General features: G+C 41.4%; 1 protein-coding gene across 1 annotated transcript in view; it reads right to left on the bottom strand.

Moving 5' to 3' along the window:
• Positions 1-13,558, bottom strand: part of LOC101863405 (NK-tumor recognition protein) — a 157,673-nt gene that overhangs the window by 31,043 nt on the left and 113,072 nt on the right. The window contains exon 4 of the mRNA XM_035973031.1: positions 5,072-5,153. Coding sequence (XP_035828924.1) covers positions 5,072-5,153 — 82 coding nt within the window. The remainder of the gene's footprint in view (positions 1-5,071; positions 5,154-13,558) is intronic.

Raw genomic sequence — 13,558 nt, 5'->3', positions numbered from 1 at the left:
TATAATAGTAACAATATTTAAAGCCTTATGCACTGAGCTATGCTCACACTTACGCACTGGGCTCTGCTGCTGACCAGTGCGTCGCTGGGAACGAGGTCTGGATTTGGTAGCATGCAATCCTATGGTCTCTTGGGTCGACTGCATTTCCGCTTCCTCCCGTTTAGGTCACGAACTGCATGACATGGCTGGGGGCTGTCGCGACGGCAATATGTCTAACAAGCTTCGAGATCCCCGTGGACTCTGGGAGCTTGTATAGCTTCATGAATCCCAGAAAACAAGATCCCGGAGGAGTAGAGAGTACACAGCCAGACAATACCATGGGTATGAGGCACGCATTAGCTTCTAGAAGCCGCATATCTGAGGGATTAGTTCGGTTAATGCTGTCCAGTAACGCATGGTCACTGTTTCTGATGGGCAACCATATTCAGGAAATTGGAAAGGCTACAGAAATAAAGCGCGCACAAGCACTGAAGACTGCTTTCACTCATTTTCCATGACGATCGGCAACAAAGGGTCACGGGTACGTCTTTTACATGCGGTCAAGACATGCTCCACGGTTTTGTGACATGAAACTGACCATGTTTCCACCTTACGCTAAACGTGGAAGGGAATACGAAGCCAGTTAATACTCCTAACATAAAAAAGTAAAAGCTTTAAATAGATACTTTAAGATTCGACTTCAACAATAACAGTACCAGAAATAACACATCCAAGCTTCTCGACATTAGAGTGAACTCTGACAAACAAAAGCTTAACGTGAAAAATAAACCCATTAACAGTTCCTAGATTGCATAGACTCTCCTCTTTATGTTCCTCCCGCTTCCGCGTGTGCTCTAACATTTTCAAGTTACCTAAAGCTGCTTCTCTTAATTACTTCAGGCTAAATGAATGTGATAAGCTTGCGGATGCAAACTAAAGTCTATCACCCTCCCCCCTCGAAAAAAATAAGCATAACATAAACAACTACAATAAAAAGAAAATCGATGCAGTTGGAATACCGTTGCTTGATAGAAACCCAAACAGGGCTAATACCGCCTAAATGGATACGTATAAAAACTCAGCCAACGAAGTCCCTTCGCTAATAGCTTCAACTCACAAATAGCCTCACGTGTTTAAAGAACGTCGTGTGATCTTTGCCCTGGCATGTTGGGGGGAAAAAAAGCAGAAACATCCATTTTTGGACCACTAAATGATAGAAAAAAAACAACTATTTTTGAAGGCGTGCGTGGAGTAAGGCCTTTCTCTGTACAACGTGTGCGACAAAAGAACACTTTGTGTACATAAAAGGGTGCACACGCGTCATACAAAAGTGGAACCTATTTTCAGAAAGCTAAAACACTGGGCTTCACAAGACAAATTCGCGCCCCATGGAGTCCAAAATTTGCAACAACACCGTGCCATGCCCACAGCCACAACACTCACACAGCTGACCACATGAAGCGTGCCACACTTGTCCGGTGAGAGGAAAAAACTTGTTCAGCCTACAATCCCTGGCGCCAACGATAGCCAGATCAACCACACGCGTACACTGGGACACGGATCCGTTCTCCTCTTGTCTCTCAGTCTCAGACTGAGTGCTAGAGTTGGCGCAGTTCGAGCCGTACAACCGATTAACCGGTTAATTCGTCCAAAAAGGATCACTGGTTCATGAGTTCGTGGTCCAGATCAATAACCTATTTTACGAAATTTATGGTCTTCAGCACAGTCTCACGAATGGCTTTAGGGTGAGAGGGGAAGAGGGATGGAAATGAGCCACTTGAGTGTTCTGTGCACATATCCTACAGCCAAATAATTGTACCCAATTTAGTTGTAAAGTAGAACTTCTAAACTATTAATGTTCTCCATACAAGATCTATGGTGGACTTGAATCTATTTTTCTTTTAACAACTTTGAGCTGGACTGCATTCATGCCAGGTCAACAAGAAATGGATGAAACAAAAATCCGGTTCAATAGAAAATGAATGATTTCCCAATTCAACTGACTGCACGTCCTGGCATCTTTTTCACTGGCACGAGAGAGACAAAACGGAAATGGCGCGAGCAATTAGTCGCCGCGCGCTGCCACTCCCGGGGGATTCCTTGTCGTACGAGTGAGACTGGTGCCATGGGGGTGGATAGAGGTCGGATGGGAACTTGCTGAGAGGGTTGCATTACACAGGGAAAAGGAGACAATGATAGTGATCTGTTGCTTGTGCCCTCTCTTTTCTTCCTCTCCCGATGGGAATTCTGGGTTCAGTGAGCCCTTTGTGCACAAATGATTATCATTGTTCTGGCAGTTTTCAGGCATGCTGCCCTAGTTCCTTCAAATCTGTTTTTAACAAGAACAACTCTATAACTAGACTTCATGAAATTTATTGATGTACGTAACGTTATAAAGCATTAATGTCATGTACGTCTAACTATTGTTCTCCCATGAAGGCCAGACGGCATGTAACTGAATAAAATAGTGGATGTAAAATGGTTCTCTGTAACCTTCAGGGATTGTCCTTTCTGCTCACCCAGTCTTCAGAGGCACCAGCTGTGTAGGTTTAGTAGCTGTTTTAGTCTTTCTGTCTGCTTGGAGAAAGAGATGACTTTTGTGTTCTGTGTGCTTTTTCTTCTTAAATTAAAACTTTAGAAAGCTCCAAATCACCATAGCTGAATATTTGAAACATACGTTGTCCTTGCGTTTCAGCTTTGTCATTATATAAAATTCGTTGCTTCTCATCTGTAGTTTTTAAAAAGTGCACGATATAAAATTGAACTTTTGACCCATTTTTCTCTTCAGACTTCAGGTTCCTCTCTGCTTCTCCCTAGACATCCCCCTTTCACAACTACCTAGAAAATCTGCATCTCAGAAGGAAGCGGTAGCACATCATACAGAGACAACTGTGATGGGACATTTTTAAACGAAAGCATTATTTATGGAAAAGAGAAACTATTGGTCAGTCTGACCGGCAAGAAATGAACTCAGAAGGACGAAGAACCTGCTGCCAGGGATCACTGATCGGGATTTAATGGAGGCCAATGGCGCCAGACTACTCACGACACATCCTTGGATAATGATGATGTCTGCTGCAGTTATATATGCCCACTCTCCTTGTATGTGCATATGTGTGTGTGTGTGTGTGTGTGTGTGTGTGTGTGTGTGTGTGTGTGTGTGTCACACACACACACACACACACACATACACACCCCCACACCCCCACACCCCCCCACATATATATGTATATATATATATATATATATATATATATATATATATATATATATATATATATATGTATATATATATATATGTATAACTGGTGATCAAAAGAAAGATACACGTACCACTTTTCGATTAAGTATAAAATCTAAACTTTAGAGTCTTTACGCTTTATCTTTCAAGTGAATAGTACTAAACACTCTGAAAAGTAGGGAACGTTATAAAAAAAAACATTCGAGTGCTTCAGTTAATGTTCACGGCACCAATGTGAAAAGAACGAGAAAATTCGAATTTTTTTCCCCCGATCACAGGGCAGATTTTTTTATTTTAAAATTTTTTGGGGAACTTAAGTCAGCTTTTACTTAGAACCGCATCAACTATTGATCAATGTCCCCCAAGAGAAATGGTACATTTAGCTAAAGATCAGAAAAGTCAAGCTATAGGCATCTTAGCGCGCTGCTGGTGCCACGACGTTCATCAACGTCAGCAGAAGACAATCTCGCAACTGTGACGACGGCACGTTGTGACTGGGTCTATTCAAACCCGAACCAGAGCTGACCATCAAAGCGTAACAATGCCATTTAAAGACCGATATATCAGGACAGTGCACCTGAGAAATAATTTCAGGACAGCTGCTCGAACTGCAAGATAATTTCCAGAACTTTTACTCGTCAGCCGGCATACTGTTCGTTGCAGGCTGTGGGAACTCAAGAGTGAAGCTAGGACGCCTACACACAGACTGCGTCTACAGCCAAACCACCGTCAGGCTAAGATGAAATGGTCACAGCTATATATTATATAATAACAGTGTACATTCACTCACACACACACACAATGCACACACAAACACACCGACTCACATTTTTAAACAATCTCTCTGAAAACATGCACTCACACAAACACGTCCTGTTATTCCATCACCTCTCTTTCATCACTTTTCGGCATCAGGCGTTCCCTCCTCCTAAATTATTCACACAGTGAGCTCTCCTCCCACCGCTGGCTCAACCCCCGGAGTCGACATGCGCTTCAACGTAAGGCAAGGTGCTAAACAGATAAATAAGAGCGGCACGCGAGCAAAGCACGCAGATATCCCTAGAAATACACGCACATACACACAGGAATGCACCACCAAATGGAATAATAATATATTTTGAAAGGCACTCGTCCAATCTCATTACTTTGGATACTATTACTTCTGCAGAAAACAACACCATCCATTTTCAGTTTGAGGGGAAATCCCCTGATGAAACTTTAACTGCATCGAATCAGGATAATATTTCGAGTTTCTATACTGCTTCAAATAAAATTTATATGCAAGCTAGAACTTAGTGTCATAAGTTTAGTCTAATAGAAAAGAGTAACTATCCCAAGTGTAACTTCTCAGCGGCACTGGAGAAGCTACACGGTGACTTGAAATGATCAATAAACATGTTTTTGAAAGACAAAATGATCAACAGTTTCATAAAGCGCACAGACAAGCACACCCACATGCACAAACATGTATTCACACCTGCAAACACACACCAACACAAACATACACACTGAACATACACACGCACACACACACACACACACACACACACACACACACACACACACACACACACACACACATACGAACGCACACTCACTCACACACACAAAACACACATACAAACACACACACATACACTCAGAACACACACACACACACACTCACACACACATTTATATACATATATACACACTTCTGCACAGCCGGCCGTGGGAGACTCAGACAGAACAAAGCAGGGACACATTTTGTTTCTCTATACTATACCTCCTCATGAGTTCAAAGTTCAGATCATTCTGTGAACAAAACCATAGTCATGTGATGGTTGTATGTATGTAACAACAACTACTTACTTTCAGCAGGGAGGAAGGACGTGAGCTCAGCGTCCACTTCTTTACTCCTCCGCTTCATCTCGGTGTCCAAGGGTGGAGGCGTCTGGAAAGCGCGGGAAATAGCCATTGTCAGTCTCATGCACGGCCGCTCGAAGGCGTCCGACAAAAACTAAATGAATTTCTTTGAAATTAATAACAAAAGCCTTTTTAAAAAAGTGAGCAGCATGGAACATACAAAATACGTAATATACACATGATAATAAGAGAAGAATAGGTGTGGGAAAAGAGGTTGTTGACAACGCTAGGCGCCATAGAATTCACAAGCCCTAGACAGGGGATGGCTACCGCCAGAAACAAACGTTCTCTGCTGTGGACGTAAAGGATTCGTGCGCTCTCTGATGCAAGCTAATTAAAAAAATATGTAAATGTGAATAACCAAACCTTAGGTTTTTTACACCACAGCTCAGAACCATCAGCTATGAGTCTCTATCTGATGATGAAATGAACCACTCTTCTATTTGACATACTGAAAACCCCCCAAACATTCTAAAATACCTGATGCGTTACCTATGTTATTTCGTGTGTGACACTAATTTTTAGGGAGAGCCTTTTTTTGTTTACACATTAGAATTGGAGCAAAGAATGCTCAGAAAGAACTTCTATTTGAGAAACAAAGTTCCACTGATAACAGGGGCAGATACTTTTTTGTGTGTGATTTTAACAAGCAGATAGTGAAAGCCCATTGTAGTTCATCAAAAATAAAAATTGACCAATGATGTAAGAAATGAATATAGACTTTGCCTGGATCAGACTCGCTCCATTCTTCGCCCTCTCTGTTCACAAAAAAACATACTAATATCCTGACGCTAACATCAGAGAGATACCATATTCCAGGCTTTTTGTACCTCATGTGACATTCCGTCGTCGTTCAAGTTCAAGGGGTAAGGAAGCCACACAGGTATATATCTTTTTTGTCTAATTATGGGAGAAAATCGGGGGGGGGGGGGGGGGCAACATTCAACTTTCCTATCAAAATAAAATCAGTTATCATGATCAATCTCACATTAATATAGCGCCCGTTGAGACCCAGAACACCCCCCCCCCCCCCCACCTAAAAAAAACGTTTGCGCGTACAGACAATGACTCGCGTGCAATCAAATTGCAAACAAGTCAGTGTATTCTCTCAAAAACAATTGACCATTTGTGTTAAAACAAAATAATTAAACAACACCGGGACAACCGCCCAACATACTCGCAAAAGCCTGGTGAAATCTCCGAGCAACAGCACGGCACAGTAACGACTGGTCACATCGATTTTTCTATTAGCGCCAAAAGCAAGGTACATGCGCCACATGATGGGTACACTTTGCTTGAAAAATTTCGTAAAAAAACTGCTTAACGCTAAAGAGGTTATAAATAGAACTAGAGGACTTAGCTGTGACGTCAAGAGTGTCAAACTTGATGGGAGCGCCGCCATTCCGGAGAGGAATAGAAGGCCAGTCTGTTCACAGCAACACTTTTCAATCACGGATTAAAGATGCTCTATAAATTTTTTAAATGTTGATTTCTTTTCAAGTGATTTGCCTATCGCTAAAATGTACTAATAGGGATTTTTGTGATTGTTTATTTTTAAATAGGCCAGATAATCTCCAATTAATGCAAATAAGGCCTTTTCCATAGTGAGACCATTTTATGGGTGAGTAAGATTAAGAGAAAATGAATGAGACGGACTTCATGATCACTTCAAAAAATAAAAAAACCACATAATTTTATTGAAATCTTTTGCTGAGCGTCGCTCAAACAGTATGTCTAGATTTAGTACCGCTGACCGCAAAAAGGCGCTCGTGTCGGCCCTCTGGAATCATGAATGTGACTGAGAAGCTGCCAGAAGCTTCAGCTGCAACTCTAGAAAACCTTCAAGGCTGGGTGAACGGAAAAGAACCACGGTCAATGTTGCTGAGATGAGAGAATATAAAGTGGCCAACCAGGCGTAACTACTCACCAATTAGACCGGCGTAATATTCATTCTCATTTGCGGAACCGATAATAATAATAATAATAATAATAATAATAATAATAATAATAATAATAATAATAATAATAATAATAATAATAATAGCATTTATATAGCGCATATCCATGCTCAAGAGCACGCTCTATGCGCTTTACAACTATTATTACCCCAGCAGATCCCCTGAGAATACTCAGATACATTCTCGGCTTCCGTGGAAGCATACAGTAGGCATACGATACCAAACAGCATGTCATTTGTGCAATAGCAGCAGCAGGGATTCCTGGAAGGTGGGGTGTTGTGTAGCCAAACACCATTGTCAATCAACGCCAATTAAAAGAAATATTGAGAACATTTAAGATAAACGAGCTATTTATGTAATTGTTGCATTTTAAAATGTTGTGAATATATAATTATTTGTGCCCGATGTTAAAAAAACACTCTTTGAGTGTGCGCACAGGATCCATACATTGTGTGATTTACAGCATCCCAGCCTACAATTAATTGCTCATTTTGAGACAACATCGAATTAAAATATTAAATAATTAACCCAGTCTTAACCTCCTTCATACTCTAAAAAGAACTAGACTTTGCCTCAGTAGAAGGAGAGTGTAGACACCATGACATAATAGCAATCCATTTTGTTAGTATGAAATTGTCCTTTTTCTTTTAAAAAACCCTCAATTACTCACTTTGTCTCCCTCTGCTCATCTCCCATCCCACCAGGAAAAAACAAACAATATCTTATATTATATCTCTCTGTTCATTTGTAGCCCACATTTAAGTGCATTTATGTTTCCCACAATCAGTCAGCAGGTGCGGTATTGTGTATGCGTGTATGTTACATGATTAAATAACAGCAGCAAACTAAAAGAAAACTTGAAATAAAACTGGACTGAGCTTCAAACTCTATGAAGACCTAGGCGTTGCGAGGGACACGCAGTGTGACAGCGCTGTTTCTAATCCTCTAAAAAATGGCGAAAAAGCGAGCTGAGTGGGTCCGCACAGCCGTTGTGAGTTTACGTGGGTGACATCACAGCTGCGACCTCTAGTACTATTATAACCTCTTTGGCTTGACGCACATTGAAATTTAAACGGACAAATACTACAAGACAAAACACTATCCAATAATACATTTACAGTTCTCCCTGTTTAATTAGGAGGCCAGATAAAATGAGACTTTAAATGCAGACATATTTAAAAAGAGATTTTTCATTCTCCCCTGTTCAATTACCAAGTTCAAACTAACTGAAACTTGAAACGTGGACATTTTGTAAAAGGAATTTTCTTCATTATTTAAGATATTTTTTAAAAGCTCACATTGGTAGCGGAAATAATAGTATTATGATTGCAACAATGACTCCACGCCTAAAAATCCTACTCAACTCAGGTTAAAAAAACACCTGCACAACTTGTGTCAAAGATTGCAGAACAGATAATCATCAAGTTCAATCTTATCTTGGCTTTAATCACTCTCTCTCTCTCTCTCTCTCTCTCTCTCTCTCTCTCTCTCTCTCTCTCTCTCTCTCTCTCTCTCTCTCTCTCTCCCTCCCTCCCTCTCTCTCTGTCTCTGTCTCTGTCTCTGTCTCTGTCTGTCTCTCTCTCCCTGTCTTTGTCTGTGTGTGTGTGTGCGCGCGCGCGTGTGTGTGTGTGGTGTGTGTGTGTGTGTGTGTGTGTGTGTGTGTGTGTGTGTGTGTGTGTGTGTGTGTGTGTGTGTGTGTAAGGGTGTGAGGTCATATCTATCTGCAAAGCAAACTGGCTGGTCTAAACTTCCTGATTATCTGTAATTCTACCCCTTCTGGTTGACATAGTGTTATTTTTATTGTTATTATTCACAAGCCCATGGGCACAGAACAAGCTTGCAATGTTGATAAAAAGAAAATAAAGGAGTCTCCATTCGAATGTGCGTTTGAGTTTGAGTGAAACGGAAGCCCCCATCAGATTAAAAGGGCAAAAGGGGGCAATTAATTTTGAACACAACCCAAACAACAACAACGAAAAGATTTACAAACACCACAAGAAAGGTAGGCAAGATACAGCACGCCTAAGCAATAATCTCAACTCTTAAAAACACGTGAAAAATCATATGATTCGTCAAGAAAGGAGAGAACAGCGACCCCCCCCCCCCACACACACACAGGTCTCTTCTTTTTTAGGCTGCACACAAAAGCAGGACTCATATAAAATGCATATATTTTTGTTGGGCAAGACCAAAACCTAACAAAATAAACAATAACAACAACAAAAACTAGATTCAATACATTCAACCGAAAAGTGATCGGAGTTATAACTTTCCCTGACGCGTGAGATTCCCTAGCTGGCCTGATTAACTCCAGCCTCACACTCTCGCACCAAAACAAAACAAAACAAAGAAAACAATACCAAAAACAAAACCGCTGTTCAGCCCCCTTCCTCCTTACTCCCCAAGGCAACATTCGGTATGACACATGGGAAAGATGACTGATAGACTATTGGATACGTTCTCTAGTTCTTACATTGCGATTGTTTGAAGAGATAAAAGGGTTTGTTATAACAGAATGCTAACAGATATTGAAAAAGATAGTAATACTCTTATTTTTTAAAATTAATGCTTCTATCGTCGAATCACTCCATTAGAATTAGTTTCAAGAAGGTATAGTTATATATGAACACTTCAGTGACATCTTTTTTCTAACGGCAAGATCAAGCAGTAAGATGGTGTTTAACTGATTTTACTCTACAGTCTCTTAGAGAAAAAAAAATAGTAGCTGAAACTATTTTTTATTCCTCCGAGTCCCGTACCAACAATATAAGCATATTTTGACAGTGCCAAATAGTCTAAACAGCCCCCTCGCCCCCCCCCCTCCAAAATGTGTGGTTTGAATACTTGTACATACATTCTTTTCTTTTGTTTTGAGATTGAGACCAACAAGTCCAAGAAGATCTTAAGTACGTTAACCTTGACATTTCGAGGTGAAGCCGATACTGGAAGAATAAATGAATGGTTAGTTTTTCTTATCTCCTCTCTCCGTTGATGTTATTTCCATTATAATGACTTCACGCTTTTCACTTTTTTCCCCACATTCTTTTTTTTGTGGCCCTTTTCTGAATAAACGTTTTCGACAATGTTGGTTTATAACCGGCTTTTTCTGTTTTCTTGTTTCCTCTCCCCCCCCCCCCTCTCTCTCTCTCTCGCTCTCTATGTCTCAAAGTTTCACATTAGTAGTCATGGCACTGAGTAAATAGAAGTCATTCATTTCTTCTTTTCCTAACTCTTCCCATTTTCTCATACATCGTATGGTTTCCCGTGTTCATTTCCCGTCTTTCCTCTCACTGTCTGTCTGTCTGTCTGTCTGTCTGCCTGCCTGTCTGTCTATCTCTCTACAAACAACAGCAATGTATTGGATAATATTAAGCTCTTCGCTGTTGCAAGCAAAAGACACTGTGTTGTATTCCGATCGTCCAGGCTGGCCGTGACCGGGACGATCGAAGAAGCAGCCCGCCCCCTAGATGACCTAATATAGATCGAAGAGGAGAAAAAACATTCACAATAATATCCCCCCTCCTCCCCTCCCACCCCGTGCCTATCTCCATCAATCTCTCTTTCTCTCCATCCCTTTCCAGCCTCTTTGTCTCTCCTTCGAAATTCTTATCCATCTCCACATTCTTTTTATTTTTTTCACCCCCCCCCCCAACCTCTTCGCCCTTTACAACCCTCGCTGAAGGTAGTTGTACAAACAACCAGCCTTAAACATACACAATGCATTCTTTATTACACAGCTCCATTGTTTTTCTCTTTAATTTGATCTACACAATAGCTATCGAAGGCTGCGCACCAGGGCCTTCCACAGTATCTCGTATCCTTCAATAATGTAAAAGACGAAGCACACAAAGCATCGTTTTACGGGGACGCTTGGGAAAACTTAAAATCCGGCAGCGAACTTTGGCTGCTTCTCTGAACTAGAAATTTCATTAAAAGTCCATTAAAAGTGAACACGCAACTACATAAACGTGGGCGCGGTACGGCGAGCAAAGTTGGCATAACTGAAGTTGTTGTGGGTTGTAAATTGATGGTCAGGATAATAAGGAAATTTATGTCAGGGGTCCTCCTGGAAAGTCGGTCTTCTTTGGAGAGGATCTTTTTTTGGGGGGGGGGGGAAGGGGGGCTGTACTTACGCGTGTAAACCATTTTGTTCGAATAATCAGACCTTTCTTAATTTGGCTGGCTATGAACTAATGTTTGGTGATGATTTATCCTCCTGTCTAGCTATTTCCAAACATCTAGACACCAGAATGTCGGTATCGTGTCCTACCTAGGGCAAAATCCTCAGTGTTTGAGTCTGCGAGTGTACTACTAGGCAAAGGTTACGGTGTGCACAACAGGCCAAAAGACTACAAGCACGCTGAGAAACAACTAGCTGTATGTAACCTTTGATATCGGAATAAATAACAGAATACAGAGACGTGGACCTCAAGTTTGTTTATAGCCCACGGCCATCAAAATATTCTTGCATTGCTTTTGTATCCACTAAAACAATAAATCTTCACAAGCGGAGCTAACAAAGCGATTATTAAACCCTATAAAATTAATAAATTGCTTTTGGGGATGCGTGCTCAAACGCTGTTTCGATCGTCTCATGGCAGAAAGAATGAAAGACTAAAAAACTACCCAGCAAAAGACCTTAAAACAAGAAAACAAACAACCTTCCCCCGATAGTAAACAGTGCAGGAAATCGATGAGGTTACTGGAAGAGTGCGACTGCTTCGATCATGAGAACCAGCACTGACCACAGAGTAGAGAGAGCACTGATCCGTCACTCCGAACGATTGCAGCATTTTGCGCTGTGTGTGTCCACTTTTTGCGCACTGTGATGATGGTGTATATGGCTAAATAAATCAATGAGCGCCAAAATAAATGCAGTTGTTGTGAGTGCTAGAAAATATTTGGTAATCTGCACTCCGCTGTGGCATATCGTCTCCCTTAAAGGGTTGAATATTTGACTTTGGACATGGGTTTCTCATTAACACAAGACACTATGAGCCAAGAATTTGGGTCTTTAGCGGTAACCACTATATCTATAGCACGTACGCTACTTCATTTGTTCACTGTTTGGTCGATTATATCAGGGGTATGGGAGAGGGATCAAGAGGAAGAACAGAAATAAGATTGCACGATGACATCAGAGAACAAACGGGTACAACCTGGTTAGGGGAGCAACTGATAGAACAGAGTGGAGGTTATTGCCGGATGGCTACCTCATCCAGTGGACAAACAACGCCTAGACGGAGAGAAATAGTAAAAAAAAAGGGGGAGGGAGGCTACCTAGAGTAGCAAGAATGACAACAAAGTTTTAAAAAGCGTTGTCGTGGCAAGAGTTCATATTACTATCGCCCTGAAGGACGTTCTCTTCCTCTCCGGTCTTTCCTCTACACATGTTATCGTATCGCTGCCGTCTCCCAAGCGAGAATTCTCTAGAGGTCAGAAACTCAACGAGGTCGGTGTCTGGCGAGCTAATTAATTAATCTAGTTCTGAAACGTGAGCAAATTGTTCCCCAAACGGAAGTCAGTGGCCAATGTTAGGGCAATGGCGTAACCGTAATTGGAGTGTAGTTGGAGGTAGGGGTGGGACTGGAAAGAGATCATGTGATGGAAGGGATATGTTTAAAATAGTAGGGTGGATGGGTGCAAGGTTACGATGTGGAATGGAGAGGGGAGGTGAAAGAAAATAAAGAGGGGGGGGGGAATGGGCAGAGTATGAGTAAATGGGAGGCGATAACCATCGTACACCGAGCAGAATAAGATAGCGATGGGGTGGGTAGAAAACAGAGAGATGACGAGGAGGTTATGGTGACTACTGGAGATGAACCTGGTTGAAAATAGGAGAAGAAGCAGCTAGGGCACTGGAATTGACATGTGTTTAAAAGGAATTTGATATCAGTGCTGTTCTCAGGAAAATGTGAAAAGAGTTCTCCAAACCACTGAGTAACTGAGTCGGTGCTATTAATACTGAAAGAAAACAGACATGGTCCACATTGGAAAGCGCAACATTCTGAAAACAGAATAATCAGTATTCAAACAGAGAAGTCAGTTCTTGGTGGGCATGTCAACACACACACACTCACAAGAACACATACAAACAACATAAGCACACACACACACTAAGAGAGAGAGAGAGAGAGAGAGAGAGAGAGAGAGAGAGAGAGAGAGAGAGAAGAGAGAGAGACACAGAAAGGGAAAGTGGGGTGAGGGTGCACTGCCTCGAACAAAGCAAAAAAAACTTACACAATAAAACAAAACTCCCTTTGACCTTTGGCATACTCATTGTTCTAAACCCATTCTAAATATATTGATGGTAGTAATGACCCAGTAAAAACATATTATTATATTTTAGACATGTACTTAACATTTGACAGCATCAGTTATCGACGTCTGGACGCGGCCTTATGCCCCCCCCACCCCCCTTTTTTTTTCCTTTCACTATGACAGGTAGACGAGGTAACAGGCAGAGGGTGGAACG

The sequence above is a fragment of the Aplysia californica genome, unplaced genomic scaffold (assembly GCF_000002075.1).
Source record: "Aplysia californica isolate F4 #8 unplaced genomic scaffold, AplCal3.0 scaffold00025, whole genome shotgun sequence".
Classification (NCBI taxonomy): Eukaryota; Metazoa; Mollusca; class Gastropoda; order Aplysiida; family Aplysiidae; genus Aplysia; species Aplysia californica.
This window is presented reverse-complemented; position numbering and strand designations above follow the sequence as displayed.